Below are 18,392 nucleotides of genomic sequence, written 5' to 3'. Positions count from 1 at the left end.
ACATTTCTGACATTCAAAAACAAAACAAAAACAAATCAGTGACCAATATAGCCACCTTTCTTTGCAAGGACACTCAAAAGCCTGCCATCCATGGATTCTGTCAGTGTTTTGATCTGTTCACCATCAACATTGCGTGCAGCAGCAACGACAGCCTCCCAGACACTGTTCAGAGAGGTGTACTGTTTTCCCTCCTTGTAAATCTCACATTTGATGATGGACCACAGGTTCTCAATGGGGTTCAGATCAGGTGAACAAGGAGGCCATGTCATTAGATTTCCTTCTTTTATACCCTTTCTTGCCAGCCACGCTGTGGAGTACTTGGACGCGTGTGATGGAGCATTGTCCTGCATGAAAATCATGTTTTTCTTGAAGGATGCAGACTTCTTCCTGTACCACTGCTTGAAGAAGGTGTCTTGCAGGAACTGGCAGTAGGACTGGGAGTTGAGCTTGACTCCATCCTCAACCCGAAAAGGCCCCACAAGCTCATCTTTGATGATACCAGCCCAAACCAGTACTCCACCTCCACCTTGCTGGCGTCTGAGTCGGACTGGAGCTCTCTGCCCTTTACCAATCCAGCCACGGGCCCATCCATCTGGCCCATCAAGACTCACTCTCATTTCATCAGTCCATAAAACCTTAGAAAAATCAGTCTTGAGATATTTCTTGGCCCAGTCTTGACGTTTCAGCTTGTGTGTCTTGTTCAGTGGTGGTCGTCTTTCAGCCTTTCTTACCTTGCCCATGTCTCTGAGTATTGCACACCTTGTGCTTTTGGGCACTCCAGTGATGTTGCAGCTCTGAAATATGGCCAAACTGGTGGCAAGTGGCATCGTGGCAGCTGCACGCTTGACTTTTCTCAGTTCATGGGCAGTTATTTTGCGCCTTGGTTTTTCCACACGCTTCTTGCGACCCTGTTGACTATTTTGAATGAAACGCTTGATTGTTCGATGATCACGCTTCAGAAGCTTTGCAATTTTAAGAGTGCTGCATCCCTCTGCAAGATATCTCACTATTTTTGACTTTTCTGAGCCTGTCAAGTCCTTCTTTTGACCCATTTTGCCAAAGGAAAGGAAGTTGCCTAATAATTATGCACACCTGATATAGGGTGTTGATGTCATTAGACCACACCCCTTCTCATTACAGAGATGCACATCACCTAATATGCTTAATTGGTAGTAGGCTTTCGAGCCTATACAGCTTGGAGTAAGACAACATGCATAAAGAGGATGATGTGGTCAAAATACTCATTTGCCTAATAATTCTGCACTCCCTGTATGAAAAAAAGCAGGAGCTGTGGAATTCCCATGTATCGCTCCTAAACAAGTTGCTTCATTAATAGCGCCATCTAGGCATGTGAGCAAAAGAGGCGCGAATGCTGGACCCAATTACTGTCTCTAAACGTTTCTGTCACGCACTCATTCAGAGATCCACAGAGATTTTTCAAGGAGGACCAGCTCATAGAACGTCTTGTCATATTCCCCAGCTCTTTCCCGTGCCTCTCCCATCTTAGGCACCACAGTTGTCTCACCTCGAGTATATCAGGAGACCTGACAGTGCAGTGGTTATCTCCCGCTGCCATTTCAGGGTGCATAAACTGTCTGGACGTACCTCTCACCTACCTGTCTGAGATGTGTTAGTGTGGAAACGCCACCTTGAACTCTTTCCATGTGATGATGGCCTGTGCATCAGACTCGAGAATGGGCTGAGGGTGCAAGACACTCCCAGAAAAACTCCAGAGAGGGACCACCACTTCCCTGTCTGTCTGCAGTCTTCAACCCACCTATCCTCCGTAGATGGGCATGGCTCACATGGAAGAGAATCTGTCTTGAAGGGGGTGACAGCAGTCCATATTCAAAGTCCCTGCACTCAAACATTCTATGTGTGTTGTATTGCGCCCTCACCCCATCAGCTTAGTTCTGAGGAGTTTCTTTCGATCTGAAATACACAGGATCAAACATTCTTGGCATGCAGATAATGGTTACCCTTTCCTGGAATTTTATAGTGTTGGGATGTTTTAGTGTTTTGATTAAGCAGCTACTGTTTGATACGAGTACCTGCACACCTTTAATGTGAAAGGAGAGCACAGCACTTCTCAGCAGGAGTATAGTATATTTAATACAACAGTGCTTGCATTTATCCGTAGCAAACAGTGAATGATAGTGAGTGAATGCTTTTATATTTCAATGGTTTCTTCTTTTTAGAGTTGGATAATTTTGGTTTAGTGGGTAACAGAGCAACAGAGCTCTGATGTCATGCAAATACCTGTGGCGGTTTCTTTCTTTCATGACAAGTAGAACTACTGTCAGAGTACACACACACAGACAAACTGGCTTCATTCATGGGGCCTAGCAGAGGCATATATAACTTGCATCGTGTTACCAGCTGGTGACAGCGTAAGAAATGTGTTAAACGGAGCCTTAATCTTGTCCTGCCTAGATTATTGCAATACTCTCCACACTTGCCTCCCCAAATCATTCCTTGTAAGAATACAAAAACTGCAAAACCACACAGCCACAATGTGCCAGAATGTGCTGTCATCTCTGCAAACCGGGCCACATCAAGCCTGTTCTGAAAGTGCTCTACTGGCTACTATTCGAAGCCAGGATCAAATTCCATGTTCTTGGCACTGCCCACAAAGCTTTCTGGGGAAAATGGCCAAAGCCCTTCTCAAACCTGGCACCATGCTACACCCCAGCCAGAAACGTCCGCTGCTCGGCTGCAGACTTAATCCAGCAGCAATAGTTCAAGCTGATGAAACACAAAGGCAGATCACTGGGAGTAGAAAAGGCCCAAGACTGTAAAATACCATCAGTGGACCTTTCATACTTTTATGGGGCTGCAGTTGCAGAACATCAGATATAGAGACTTATCCTACCTCATTGGAAGAACAAAGATGCCTTGTGTAGAAGAATGGCTTATAGCCCAGATCATAGTTACAGGTCACTTATAATCGTGTCTCTCCACTTTCCTTGTGTGAGTGGCGACCGCGCTCCTCTTGGAGTTTCCTAAAGTGTGTATGAATAGCATCTGGGCCTGAGCTGTGAAAATCATTGAACATGTTTTTGTTTCTTGACTTCTTTCTGTTGACGCTGCTAATCGTCAATCACACTGCCTCATGTTTGTACTTAGCTATGCAGTTTCTAGTGTGCTGTGCACTTTGGCTTACTTTCTTTCTCTCTACAGGTCTTACGGCCGGGCACCTAAAATGATTCATCTGGAGTCCAACTTTGTGCAGTTTAAGGAGGAGCTGTTACCCAAAGAAGGCAACAAGGCCCTGCTCACGTTCCCGTTCCTACACATCTTCTGGACGGAGTGCTGTGTGAGTATTCAAGAACATGAACAGTAATGTTGTTCTCTTTGCCCATTTAAAATTGTTTTGTCCGACTGCCTCCGTGCAGTCCTTTATTGGGAACCGTCCACTGGGCTTCTGCTATGCAGGGAACTTCTAGACACTGGTGTATCTTGAGGATTTGTCGCTCACCATGCTGATGTTGTCACAAAAGATGCCCATTATCAGAACCACACAACCTCTCTGTAAGGTGTCTTGGATCAGAATACTTTAGCCTTAATGCACCCAAAGACCACGGCGGCGCGGAAGGTCAGAAGGACTCGTAAGCCCACTAAAGCGGAGGTGTCTGCCGGGGACACAAGGACATTTATAAAGTTGTGAGAAATTACGGACCAGCAAGATCTTCAAGATTGGTCCTGTGCTTGTGGTTGAACTGTAGAGCGGGCCCCTTTTCCTTCAAAGAGAAGGACCATGTTCTGTATGAAGCAACACATTTCTTTCCTTTTCTGTGTTACTTTTTTTCTCCCTTCATTTTTTCTGCCTTTCATCAGATGAAAAAGATCAGCACTGGCCAGTTTAAGCATTGTTCAGAACAGTCAGTTTACCTCCTTAAAATACACTACCTACGACACTGTCCTTTGAATGTACTTCAGGCTCCAGACTGCTTCTAGAAACTTTATCCCCCTCTGAAATAGCTCTGGGACCGAGTGGCTGAGGGGTCGAGCTCAAAAATCTCTAGCAAAGTCAGTCCGAAGACCCCCAACCAGTGCATGGTTCGCAGAGGAGCCAGCAACTCTGGTGTCATCTTCTTGAGAACCAACATAGACTGTGAAGTCTAGTGAGAGCCCAGCGGGGGCCATACCAAGAGTTTGAACAGTCCTAGGGGTGGTACTGTTCTATGAAGGATAAAGAATTCTCCTCCGTCTCGTGATAACTGTGCATGCCCACTGGTTATGCTCAAGTGTGTGTGTGTGTGTGTGTGTCTGTATATGTATATGTGTGTGTGTGTGTGTGTATATATATATATATATATATATATATATATGTGTGTTTGAGTCAGATAAAGATATTTTTTTTTATAACATTGACAAGGCTTCAACCCTGAGGTTTTAGGATCTGACCTACTTGTTATTCGAATACTGAGGAATTTTGTGAATGAGACCCTGGAAATAGCTTTGGACGTACGTCAGTGAGGTGCAAAAAGACCAGAACTGACACCAGCATGCTACTCGACACCCTTTTATACCATAATGAAGTCACATTCAAGGTGCATAAATTGCCGCTGAATCTGTATGCCGTTTGGGGGTGCTGGAAAGCTATTGGTGAGGGGGAAACATTTCTGGATCGAGCCTGGCATCAGGAGGACTTTCATAAGGTGAGGAATCTTTGGGAAGATGTAGTACACTCCAGGAATAACCTTTTTATTTCTGCAGCAGTAGCACTTGTTCTGTTGAAGCTGAACTGAGGATGTTGCTGTCCTGAGGATCAAGAAAGACTTTGAGTGCTTGTGTAATGGCCTCCAGGCCACTGTTTGCACAGCCATGTGGTCCTGTACTAGGCACTGAAAAGTGGAGTACTTCCTGCATTGGGAAGTGGTGGGTAGTTTGAGTACTGAGTGTGAGGTGAGTCTTCTAACCTACGTTCCTGCATGCTCACAAGGAAGTCCTGTAACTTTGCCAGTGCAGTTTGAACAAGGTGCCTAGAAGCTCAGCCTCCAGTGTAATTTGAACTCACTAAACCCCTACCAGCTTGGTGTCTGGGTAAGACCCGTTCATCTTTGATCCCAGTCGTACAGCACATTCTGTAAAACATACCTCTTGTCCCTGCAACCTTTGAGGCATTGAGGATCTGTCTTTATTCAAGGTAATTGTTTTACTGAGCCATTTTCAATTGCTATTGTACTTAACCATTTTCTGCTGGTCGAGCCCTCTCTCTGACCTGCTTTGTTAATGTTTGATATCTGGTAAATCTCGTTATTCACTATAATGACATAGCAAGAGTGAGAAACAAGACCTATTCCCACTGTTGCTATGTCCTAGAGGAATGCTAGCCTGCTCTGGCGGTGCTCTCCGAGAGCCTGTCAGTGCAGCGCTCTCTGCTCCTGCGGAGAGCAGCGAGCTCTGCTTCAGGAAGGAGGTCGTGGGAAGTGGAGGGGGCTGGGGGCGGGAAGCCTCTTTGTTTTTTTTCCATAAAATATTTGGGGCGGGGAAGAGAGTTGACGTTATGCATGGCTTCACCATAATTATTCTACCTCTGGATATTGGCTGAAAACTTAGAAGATAATTTTGGGGCCTTGCATAACAAAACATTCTAGATGGGTAAAAAGTGAATAACAGGGATTTTATTCACCTCAGGATTCTGAATTGACCCTCAAAGACCACTCAAGCTTCGCTCTTGTCTGTTTGCTGTCCCTCAGAACCTCTCGCCGAAAAACATCCCTGTTAATCAGTGTTACCCCTGTATATAAGTTACGCCTCGCTTTCACTGAGCCTCATTAGTTTCAATGCTCGATTCTAAATCTGGTCATTAACTGCAGTGATGGCAATAGTGGGAAAATAAGCTGTTTCTCATTGTCTCATTTAAAAACTTCAGGCTGATCTGACACAGCTCTGAGAGAGCCTGTCATTGCAATGCTCGTGTTGCTGCTGCAGAGCAGATGATGGCAGGGGCACATGAATTAGAGGAGCATACATAACACAAAGTTATAGATCTAAAAAGTGATTAATGGCAGTGTTTTCACTTCGGGTTTCTAAGTGACATCATAGACCACTGAAGCTCTGCTCTTGTTGTCTGCTTGATGTCCTTGAGAAGCCTTCGGTGAAAAACTTCTCCATTATCCACTGTTCCCCAGCTATAATTCTATATATAGCCGGGTTAACAACTAGCATTTGCCATATTTATGTAGTTTGTGTTTCTGACTGACATCTCTTCTAAGTGACGGTGTCCCCAGAAGGAGTTAGAAGCTCAGTGGCAGCAGACCACGTTGGGGGGGGGGGTCAAGGGAATGTATGTGCATGTGGCTTTTGGTGTGAGTGATCAATAAACCTACTCAGCTTCGTACATGCACAGAGGATACCCCAGCAATGCACGCACTGATCTGAAAATGTTGTATGATAACAGCCGTCTTGTACATGTGGCTAATGAAAACCTTCTCTATATTTAGGTTCTCAGGCATTTTTGTTATGTTTTTTTATGGTCACGTCGCACATCAGTAGTCTGACTAAACAACGTGTACAAATTAGAAATAATTTACCTTTGGTTACATTTATGATTTTTAGTATAATAACTTTTTACCCTTTAATACGTTTAGGACCAATTTGTACTGCCATTTGTAATGGCATTATTTTCAAGTTCTTGGCATTCTGCAGGATTACAATCTATCCTCGTTTTCAGAATTATTTAGCATGGTAACTCATCTTCTGTTCTGAAAACAGTCTTTAAATGATTTGATAATGAGTTTGTGCACAGAAAAACAAAAACAGATATCCGTCCCTTGGTTAAACATGTTACAGAGCCCATGTAGGTCATGTGTTTTTCCTTTTGACATCAGCCAGGGCTTCGCCACGTCCCCTGAGGCAGTGGCTGGAACAGAGATGATCAGCATATACAAGATGTATTTATTTATTTTAAGTTTTGTATATTACAGACCAGACCCACTAGGGCGTCTTAGGTCCTTACGTAAATGAAATTCGGAGTGTACATAGAATAATGGGGGTGAAGGGGTATACAATATGCAAAAAGTGGATGGTCAGTCAGTGAGGGGAAAGTTAATCCTTTTTCGGATGCTCCGGCATGTTGGAGTAACAGGGTTGGGGAGAAGGATGAGATGGGGAGCCACCCTGGGACCTCGGGCTGTAGTGTGTAATGTGTTGTCTGGGTGTTTTGTAACTGATCGCAAGCCTGTGCTGTTCCCAGTTCACACAAGCTGTTCATAAGAGCTATGTTATGTTTAGAGTTCTCTAGGAGCGATGAGCAGTTATGGGTCCACTTCAGTTTTCTAGTTTTATGTGCAGTACTCTGATGCCTAATTTTTGTTCACCTGCTCAGTGCTAAAACAGTTATTAAATCATGGTAATCAATGTGATTTTATGGATATTCATATTTGCAAAACTCCTTGAGTGCCTATGGAGTCCTGCCTTCTTGTGTCGAGTTAGATTCTTTCACTTTACTAAGGCAAGTCCTGTCCATCAGAGTGACCCACAATTCATTGCAATTCCCGTCTTCTGTTCCGTGAAGGACAACCGGGTGTGGCCCACAGAGCATGTACTTCTAGCTGGAGTTCAGTTCTCATGGATTCTGTGTCCTCCATGTGTGCACAAGAAGGAACGCCACATTGTTGTCCTCAGCCAAAAATGTAATCTTGGCACTAAAAACACGTCTTTAACTGAAAAAGATGAATGGCTTTTTGCCCAATATTTTATTTGTTTGAAAAATATTTTATATCTGAGTAGAAAAAGGTCTTCATTTTATTAAATGTTTTTTGGTTGGAATTATTTATCATTAAAATGATGAAAATGTTTACATTAAATTATAGTCATTAGTTAAAAAAATATATATAAATGTTATTGAGATTTTGTTACAAATACTTTCTAACTCACAGCTCGCATATCAATGCTTCTCTGTATCATTTCCACTTCAACATTATTGGTCACAGTCCAAGCAGATGAGTTGACATAAGTAAAGCGTTACTCTCAACATATAGAATTTACAAACTTGTACAACTTTTTCAGTTTGTGGTGGTGTGTAGAGTATCGTCTGCCATCTGACTGAGTACTTATAGTAGGATATACACCTCTGGCCTGACAGTACGTCATATCTCTTCCCCTAAGTAATAGCTGAATCCTACACATATAGGTGAACTCTTCACATGCGCAGGGCAGTAAACAATCCTGCAGTCCTTCAACTTTCCATTTCAAGCATTTCTGCTTGCTCTTGTTATCTTTCACAATTATGGAACATCATCCCACAAGTCAGCCATTGGGCATTTTTACAACGCACCGGCTTCCTCCCCTCTCAGGCCCACACTTTCAGCCCTGGCCCATTTCGCAACTTTACTCATCCATTTGAAGCATGAGGGGACCTCCCCCGCGTTGTAGGTCATTGCTATAATCCTTTTAGCCAGCATCAATACCAGGTCCAAAAATCTGTTGCCTGCTTTGCTGGGCTTCATGTGTTGGAACAGTTCCTTTAAACAAGCCACCGGTTTGCAAAGTTCCTCTCTACGTAATGTAGCTTTGAGATGTAATGTTTTCTACTCCCAGCATTAAGTGATTAGGGGACAGATCCATACCATAATAACAAAATCAGCTGCCAGGGATACAATTAAAGTAAAAACATGAATGTGTGCAGAAGACTTGGGAGAACATCTCTGACCCTTCTATCCTTTAATGCTAACAGGGTCTCCACTCCTACTACGCAGTTGTTAGAAATTGGGTTTTTGGTTGGCAGTCAGGTTACCCTCTGTCCAAGCAAAAGCCCTCACTCTAGTCAGGGTAAGTCACACACTATCCAAGATTATCCTGTGCCCACCCTCTGGTAGCTTGGCACGAGCAGTCAGGCTTAACTTAGAAGGCAATGTGTAAAGTATTTGTGCAATAAGTCATACAATACCACCATATAACACCACAAAAATACACCACCCAGTGTTTAGAAAAATATATAATATTTATCAGGATAATTGTAGGTCAAAAAGAATAAAGATGCAATGGAAAATTGTAGAACTATCACAGGAAAGTGATATAAAGTGTCTTAAGTCTTTAGAATGCAATGCAGTGTCTTTCAAGCACAAAGTACCTGGTTTCTGGTGGAAAATCTCCTCAGAGGGCCACAGGAAAAGGGATGCGTGGACAAAGGGTGTGTGCGTCGATTTCTCCTCAGCACACAAAGACTTGCGTCGTTCTTTTCCACGCGGGGAAGTCGGGCGTCGTTTTCCGGCGCGCAGACAGTCTCTTTTTTGTGGATCGCGGGGATTACCAGATGTCCCGGGTCTGTGCGTGGATTCTCCTGCTTGTTTTCCGGCTGCGTGTCGTTCTGCGGGGCTGCGCGTCGAAGTTTCGATCTCACGGTAGGCGTCGCGTCGATTTCTCCTTGGAAGTCGGGCGGCGTTGTCCTTGCGAGGCCGTGCGTCGAAAGTTTGGTCTCACGGCAGGCGTCGCGTCGATTTCTCCTTGGAAGTCGGGCGGCGTTGTCCTTGCGAGGCCGTGCGTCAAAGTTTCGCACTCACGGTAGGCGTCGCGTCGATTTCTCCGGGAAAGTCGGGCGGCTTTGTCCTTGCGAGGTTGTGCGTCGAAGTCTCGATCGTCCCGAGGGCGTCGCGTCGATCAGCGTCGGTGTGCGGCGTTTTTCTCGCCGCGAAACAAGCTGTGCGTCGAAATTTTCGGCGCACGGAGCGTCCAAGTGAAAGGAAGAAGTCTTTTTGGTCCTGAGACTTCAAGGAACAGGAGGCAAGCTCTATCCAAGCCCTTGGAGAGCACTTTCACAGCCAGACAAGAGTTCAGCAAGGCAGCAGGGCAACAGCAAGACAGCAGTCCTTTGTAGAAAGCAGACAGGTGAGTCCTTTGAGCAGCCAGGCAGTTCTTCTTGGCAGGATGTAGTTTCTGGTTCCGGTTTCTTCTCCAGCAAGTGTCTGATGAGGTAGGGCAGAGGCCCTGTTTTATACCCAAATGTGCCTTTGAAGTGGGGGAGACTTCAAAGAGTGGCTAAGAAGTGCACCAGGTCCCCTTTCAGTTCAATCCTGTCTGCCAGGGTCCCAGTAGGGGGTGTGGCAGTCCTTTGTGTGAGGGTAGGCCCTCCACCCTCCCAGCCCAGGAAGACCCATTCAAAATGCAGATGTATGCAAGTGAGGCTGAGTACCCTGTGTTTGGGGTGTGTCTGAGTGAATGCACAAGGAGCTGTCAGCTAAACCTAGTCAGACGTGGATTGTAAGGCACAGAAGGATTTAAGTGCAAAGAAATGCTCACTTTCTAAAAGTGGCATTTCTAGAATAGTAATATTAAATCCGACTTCACCAGTCAGTAGGATTTTGTATTACCATTCTGGCCATACTAAATATGACCTCCCTGCTCCTTTCAGATCAGCATCTGCCACTTCAATAGTGTATGAGGGCAGCCCCAATGTTAGCCTATGAAGGGAGCAGGTCTCACAGCAGTGCAAAAACGAATTGAGGGTTTTTTTACACTACCAGGACATATAACTACACAGGTACATGTCCTGCCTTTTACCTACACAGCACCCTGCTCTAGGGGATACCCAGGGCACACATTAAGGGTGACTTATATGTAGAAAAAGGGGAGCTCTATGCTTGGCAGGTACTTTTAAATGCCAAGTCGAGGTGGCAGTGAAACTGCCCACACAGGCCTAGCAATGGTAGGCCTGAGACAAGGAAAAGGGGCTACTTAAGTGGGTGGCACAATCCGTGCTGCAGGTCCACTAGTAGCATTTAATCTATAGGCCCTAGGCACCTGGAGTGCACATTACTGGGGACTTATAAGTAGATTAAATAGTTCAATCAGGTATGATCCAAAGTTACCATGTTTACAGAGAGAGAGCATATGCACTTTAGCACTGGTTAGCAGTGGTAAAGTGCGCAGAGTCTAAAAACCAGCAAAAACAGTATCCACAAAGTGGAGGGAGGCAGGCAAAAAGTTAGGGGTGACTACCCTAAGGCTGTCAGGTCTAACATGTGTCCCCCCCAGCTGAAAGTGGGGAGAGCTACCCGACCGCTTGGGAGCTCTCATCGCTAAGGCGGAAGTACCTGGAGAGACCATCAGCATTGGCGTGGTCAACCCCTGGGCGATGTTCCACCGTAAAGTCCATCCCCTGTAGGGAAATGGACCACCTCAAGAGTTTTGGATTCTCACCCCTCATCTGCATGAGCCATCTGAGGGGCCTGTGGTCTGTCTGAACTAGGAAGTGAGTCCCAAACAGGTAGGGTCTCAGCTTCTTCAGTGCCCAGACCACAGCAAAAGCTTCTCTTTCAATAGCACTCCACCTCTGTTCCCGTGGTAATAGTCTTCTGCTAATAAAGACTACCGGTTGATCTCTGCCCTCCTCATTTAGCTGTGCTAGAACTGCCCCAATGCCATGCTCTGAAGCGTCTGTCTGCACGATAAATTCCTGGGAGTAGTCAGGGGCCTTGAGCACGGGGGCCGTGCACATGGCTTCCTTCAGGGCGTCAAAGGCTTTCTGACAAGCCTCTGTCCAATTCACCAACCTAGGTTGCTTCTTGGAAGTGAGTTCTGTCAAGGGTGTTGCAATGGTACCATAGCCCTTGACAAATCGGCGGTAGTATCCTGTGAGGCCTAGAAAGGCTCTCACCTCCGTCTGTGTTCGGGGTGGTTGCCAGGCCTTGATAGTTTCAATCTTGGCCTGGAGTGGCTGCACCTTGCCACCACCCACTAGGTGTCCTAAGTACACCACGGAACCCTGCCCAATCTGGCACTTACTGGCCTTGATGGTGAGGCCTGCCTGTTGCAGGGCCTGAAGCACCTCCTTGAGGTGAAGCAGGTGTTCCTCCCAGCTGGAACTGTAGACAGCTATGTCATCCAGGTAGGCTGCACAGAAGGCATCCTTGCCAGCTAGGACCCCGTTAACCAACCGTTGGAAGGTAGCGGGGGCATTTTTCAACCCAAACGGCATCACCCGGAACTGGTAATGGCCATCCGTGGTTGAAAATGCGGATCTTTCCTTGGCCCCCTCAGTTAGGCCGATCTGCCAGTACCCTGAAGTAAGATCAAACGTACTCAGGAACTTGGCAGCGCCTAGCCTGTCCACGAGCTCATCAGCTTGGGGGATGGGGTGAGCATCAGTCCGTGTGACTGAGTTGAGACCCCGGTAGTCCACACAGAACCGGAGTTCTGGCTTCGCACCTGGGGTAGTAGCCTTAGGGACCAATACCACTGGGCTGGCCCAGGGACTACTGGATTTCTCAATGACCCCTAGAGTCAACATCTTGGAGACCTCCTCCTTGATGCTGGCCTTCACCTTATCCGACAACCTGTAAATTTTGTTTTTCACAGGGAGACTGTCACCGGTGTCAATATCATGAACACAGAGGTGGGTCAGCCCAGGAGTAAGGGAGAACAGGGGGGAGAACTGCTCCAACAGCTCATAACAGTCTCCTTTCTGATTTAGAGTCAGGGAGTCAGACAGAATGACCCCGCTTACTGACCCATCACCTTCTTGGGCAGAGAGGAGGTCGGGGAGAGGTTCACTCTCCTCTTCCGTTCCTTCATCTGTGACCAGAAGCATGTTGATCTCCGACCTCTCACAATGAGCTTTTAGTCGGTTCACATGGAGCACCCTTAGGGGATTCCTAGGGGTTTTGAGGTCCACTAGGTAAGTGGCCTCCCCTTTCCGCTCCTTTATTTCAAATGGGCCAGACCAGCGGTCCTGGAGAGCTCTGGGCTCTACTGGCTCCATTACCCACACTTTGTCTCCAGGTTGAAACTCTACCAGGGTGGCCTTCTGGTCATACCATTGTTTCATCACCTCTTGACTGGCCTCAAGGTTATCTTGGGCTTCTTTCCAGAAGCGGGTCATCTGGTTGCGGAGGGCCAACATATAGCTGACCACATCCTGAGGGGGTGTCTTTGGAGCTTTCTCCAACCCCTCCTGGACAATGCTTAAGGGTCCCCTGACAGGGTACCCATAGAGAAGTTCAAAGGGACTGAACCCTACCCCTCTCTGGGGGACCTCTCTGTAAGCAAAGAGAAGGCATGGTAAGAGGACGTCCCACTTACGCCTCATGGCCTCAGGAAGGCCACCAATCATGCCTTTCAGGGTCTTGTTGAATCTCTCCACAAGACCGTTCGTCTGGGGGTGATAGGGTGTGGTGAACTTGTAAGTTACCCCACACGCATCCCACAGGGACTTCATGTATGCAGACATGAAGTTAGTGCCTCTATCAGACACTATTTCCTTGGGGAATCCCACACGGGTAAATATCCCCATCAGGGTTCTGGCCACCACCGGTGCAGTTACTGTCCTTAGAGGGATTGCCTCTGGGTAACAGGTGGCATGGTCCACCAAAACCAGGATGAACCTGTTGCCTAAGGCAGTTTTGGGGTCCAAGGGACCAACAATGTCGATGCCCACCCTTTCAAAGGGGGTGCCAACGACAGGAAGTGGAATCAGGGGGGTTTTAACCCTTTTTCCTGCTTTACCACTGGCCTGGCAGGTAGGACAGGATCTGCAGAATTTGTCTGAGTGTGTCCTCATTTTGGGCCAATAAAAGTGGGTGACAAGCCTGTTAAAGGTCTTGCCCTGCCCCAAATGTCCTGCCAGGGGAATGTCGTGAGCCAGACCCAGTAGGAAGGTTCGGTAACATTGGGGGACCACCAGCATACGTGCTGCCCCAAAGCCCGGAACCTTAGGCTCACTGTAGAGGAGATCATTCTCCCAATATAGGTGGTGATCGCCAGAGGCGTCGCCGGCTGCCTGGTTTGAGGCTTGTTTCCTCAAACCTTCTAGAGTGGGACATTCTTTCTGCGCCTTGCAGAATTCCTCCCTGGTGGGTCCACCCTCAACTTGCCAGCCAGCAAGCTCAGGTAAGTCACCTAGGGCGGCGATGTCTTCCCCAGTTGGCTCGGAAGCCTCCTCCTCAGGAGCCCCGTCAGCCACTGTGGGAACAGCGGGGGCCGGTTTCCCGCACCCCTGGTCCCTCCTCCTGGCAGCTCTCTGGGCCATCATTCCAGGCTCCAGATGCCCTTGACTGCCCTCTCGGTCAGCCATGGACCGTGTGGTCATGCAGACCCACTCAGGTAACCCTAACATCTCCAGGTGAGACCTGAGCTCTACTTCTTTCCAGGCAGTGTGCTCAAGGTCATTGCCTAACAGACAATCTACAGGCATGGCAGGACTCACAGCTACTTTCAGAGTACCAGAGACCCCCCCCCCACTCAAAGGGAACCAGAGCCACCGGTAGGTGACTCTCGCGATTGTCAGCGACTCTGACCTGGTGGAATGCATTAGGTACTATCTGCTCTGCTGACACCAGCTGACTCATGATAGTAGTCATACTGGCTCCTGTGTCACGCAGAGCCTCCACCCTCTGCCCATCAATGGTGACCCACTGCCGGTACTTGGAAGTATTTCTGGGCATGTGGGCCTTGGGCACCATTTCTCCTTCTCCCAGGGACACTAGGGAAATCTCTACCTGCTCCCCAAAGCTAGTTGGGTCCATCTCCCCCCGAGTGCTACACTAGTCAACCCAGGTGCCTGTCCGGTAGTGGACGGTGCCCTCTTGGGGCACTGTGGATCGCCTTTGTAGTGACCATATTGGTAACACTCCATGCATTTGGGGCTAGACTTTCCTGACCTGTCAAATGTCCCTGGCTTTTTCCCAAATTTGGAAAAGGAAGGGTTGCCACCCCCTCCCTGGGAATTCTTTTGGGGGCCTTTAGAGAGTTCCTTATCTGTAAGTTTATCTCCCCCCTCTTTCTTCTGTTGGGAACCCTGACCACCTTTGTGGGAGTCCCCCCCAGGTACCTTTTTGGACACTCTGGTGCTAACCCAGAGGTCCGCCTCCTCAGCAAGCTTCCTGGGATCAGTCAGCTTACTATCCACTAGGTGCTGGCGCAAATCTGTATAAGTAACATTAAGCATATGCTCTCTCAGGATCAAGTCATATAAACCTTTATAATCTGCTACTTTGTTGCCCCGCACCCATCCATTCAGTGCCTTACTAGAGAAATCAAAGAAATCTACCCATGTTTGTGTGGTTTGTTTGGTGCTGTCCCTGAACCTCTGACGGTATCCCTCAGGGGTCAGCCCAAACTTGGCAAGTAAAGTGGCTTTCTGGAGTGGGTATGTGTTTTGATCCGGTGGATCCAATGTGAGAAGTGTGTCCCTCCCCAATGGCGGCACATAACCCCACATAGCTACCCCCCATTGCCCTTCAGGAACCTCATGAGCCCTTAGTGCAACTTCATAAGCAGCTAACCATTTATCTATGTCATCTCCCACCACAAAACTGGGCACCACATTTTTGGGTATACGAACCTTCTTTTCTCCAGCAGGTCCTGTCTGTATGCTGCCACCATTATTGCTGGATTCAGACTGTCTTGCCTTGATCTCCAGCTCCTTGAGACTCAGTTCATGAGCTAACAATAGTTTCTTTTCAGCCAAAGCTCTTTCAGCTTCCACTTGTTTGGCTGCTCTTTCAGCTTCTGCTTGTTTGGCTGCCCTTTCAGCTTCTGCTTGAATCTGTTTGGCTGTCCTTTCAGCTTCAATCTGTTTGGCTGCTCTTTCAGCCTCAGCTTGTTTGGCTTCTCTTTCTGCCCTCCTCTCCTCCTGTTGTGCCTCAATTTTCAGTTTTGCCATTTGCAATTGGAACTCCCTTTCCTCTCTCCTTTCCTCTGCGGTCAGGCTTTGCATGGAGACACTGCTCCCTGGTCTGGAAGGGTGCACAATTGCAGTGGTAACACCATCCATAGATAGTGAAAATCCTTCTGAGGGGCCATTTTCTGGCTCCTCTTCCTCATCCTCTAAATGGGCTTCTGCCCAGGCCCTCAGCGCCACTTGAAAGTCCTCCTTTCTGGAGGCCCCTTGGGTGGGTACCCTTAATGCCCTGCAGAATCCTCTTAGTTGTTTGACCGTGTATGTATCCAACTGGACTAGGTCAAAGTCCCCTGTCTGAGACCCAGTCAGAGACATGTTGAGTGAGGATTTAGTTTTTGAAAATTGTCAGGAAAAAACGGATTTTCAAAAAGAGATAAAAACCAAGTTGACCTTCAACTGTGGGTAGGTAGTGAAATACTTAGCTACTGTATGTCACTGCACAAATACAAGTCCTATCCTCACCGCTGATCACCAATGTTAGAAATTGGGTTTTTGGTTGGCAGTCAGGTTACCCTCTGTCCAAGCAAAAGCCCTCACTCTAGTCAGGGTAAGTCACACACTATCCAAGATTATCCTGTGCCCACCCTCTGGTAGCTTGGCACGAGCAGTCAGGCTTAACTTAGAAGGCAATGTGTAAAGTATTTGTGCAATAAGTCATACAATACCACCATATAACACCACAAAAATACACCACACAGTGTTTAGAAAAATATATAATATTTATCAGGATAATTGTAGGTCAAAAAGAATAAAGATGCAATGGAAAATTGTAGAACTATCACAGGAAAGTGATATAAAGTGTCTTAAGTCTTTAGAATGCAATGCAGTGTCTTTCAAGCACAAAGTACCTGGTTTCTGGTGGAAAATCTCCTCAGTGGGCCACAGGAAAAGGGATGCGTGGAAAAAGGGTGTGTGCGTCGATTTCTCCTCAGCACACAAAGACTTGCGTCGTTCTTTTCCACGCAGGGAAGTCGGGCGTCGTTTTCCGGCGCGCAGACAGTCTCTTTTTTGTGGATCGCGGGGATTACCAGATGTCCCGGGTCTGTGCGTGGATTCTCCTGCTTGTTTTCCGGCTGCGCGTCGTTCTGCGGGGCTGCGCGTCGAAGTTTCGATCTCACGGTAGGCGTCGCGTCGATTTCTCCTTGGAAGTCGGGCGGCGTTGTCCTTGCGAGGCCGTGCGTCGAAAGTTTGGTCTCACGGCAGGCGTCGCGTCGATTTCTCCTTGGAAGTCGGGCGGCGTTGTCCTTGCGAGGCCGTGCGTCAAAGTTTCGCACTCACGGTAGGCGTCGCGTCGATTTCTCCGGGAAAGTCGGGCGGCTTTGTCCTTGCGAGGTTGTGCGTCGAAGTCTCGATCGTCCCGAGGGCGTCGCGTCGATCAGCGTCGGTGTGCGGCGTTTTTCTCGCCGCGAAACAAGCTGTGCGTCGAAATTTTCGGCGCACGGAGCGTCCAAGTGAAAGGAAGAAGTCTTTTTGGTCCTGAGACTTCAAGGAACAGGAGGCAAGCTCTATCCAAGCCCTTGGAGAGCACTTTCACAGCCAGACAAGAGTTCAGCAAGGCAGCAGGGCAACAGCAAGACAGCAGTCCTTTGTAGAAAGCAGACAGGTGAGTCCTTTGAGCAGCCAGGCAGTTCTTCTTGGCAGGATGTAGTTTCTGGTTCCGGTTTCTTCTCCAGCAAGTGTCTGATGAGGTAGGGCAGAGGCCCTGTTTTATACCCAAATGTGCCTTTGAAGTGGGGGAGACTTCAAAGAGTGGCTAAGAAGTGCACCAGGTCCCCTTTCAGTTCAATCCTGTCTGCCAGGGTCCCAGTAGGGGGTGTGGCAGTCCTTTGTGTGAGGGTAGGCCCTCCACCCTCCCAGCCCAGGAAGACCCATTCAAAATGCAGATGTATGCAAGTGAGGCTGAGTACCCTGTGTTTGGGGTGTGTCTGAGTGAATGCACAAGGAGCTGTCAACTAAACCTAGTCAGACGTGGATTGTAAGGCACAGAAGGATTTAAGTGCAAAGAAATGCTCACTTTCTAAAAGTGGCATTTCTAGAATAGTAATATTAAATCCGACTTCACCAGTCAGTAGGATTTTGTATTACCATTCTGGCCATACTAAATATGACCTCCCTGCTCCTTTCAGATCAGCAGCTGCCACTTCAATAGTGTATGAGGGCAGCCCCAATGTTAGCCTATGAAGGGAGCAGGTCTCACAGCAGTGCAAAAACGAATTGAGGGTTTTTTTACACTACCAGGACATATAACTACACAGGTACATGTCCTGCCTTTTACCTACACAGCACCCTGCTCTAGGGGATACCCAGGGCACACATTAAGGGTGACTTATATGTAGAAAAAGGGGAGCTCTATGCTTGGCAGGTACTTTTAAATGCCAAGTCGAGGTGGCAGTGAAACTGCCCACACAGGCCTAGCAATGGTAGGCCTGAGACAAGGAAAAGGGGCTACTTAAGTGGGTGGCACAATCCGTGCTGCAGGTCCACTAGTAGCATTTAATCTATAGGCCCTAGGCACCTGGAGTGCACATTACTGGGGACTTATAAGTAGATTAAATAGTTCAATCAGGTATGATCCAAAGTTACCATGTTTACAGAGAGAGAGCATATGCACTTTAGCACTGGTTAGCAGTGGTAAAGTGCGCAGAGTCTAAAAACCAGCAAAAACAGTATCCACAAAGTGGAGGGAGGCAGGCAAAAAGTTAGGGGTGACTACCCTAAGGCTGTCAGGTCTAACAGCAGTGTTTCAAAGTGCTTTTTCTAAAAGTGC

The 18,392-nt window shown here is 47.5% G+C and overlaps 1 protein-coding gene across 1 annotated transcript in view; it reads left to right on the top strand.

Moving 5' to 3' along the window:
* The window catches only part of TRAPPC10 (trafficking protein particle complex subunit 10), a 407,991-nt gene that overhangs the window by 100,614 nt on the left and 288,985 nt on the right, over positions 1 to 18,392 (top strand). The window contains exon 3 of the mRNA XM_069202936.1: positions 3,181 to 3,316. Coding sequence (XP_069059037.1) covers positions 3,181 to 3,316 — 136 coding nt within the window. The remainder of the gene's footprint in view (positions 1 to 3,180; positions 3,317 to 18,392) is intronic.

The sequence above is a fragment of the Pleurodeles waltl genome, chromosome 8, assembly GCF_031143425.1.
Source record: "Pleurodeles waltl isolate 20211129_DDA chromosome 8, aPleWal1.hap1.20221129, whole genome shotgun sequence".
Lineage (NCBI taxonomy): Eukaryota > Metazoa > Chordata > Amphibia > Caudata > Salamandridae > Pleurodeles > Pleurodeles waltl.
This window is presented reverse-complemented; position numbering and strand designations above follow the sequence as displayed.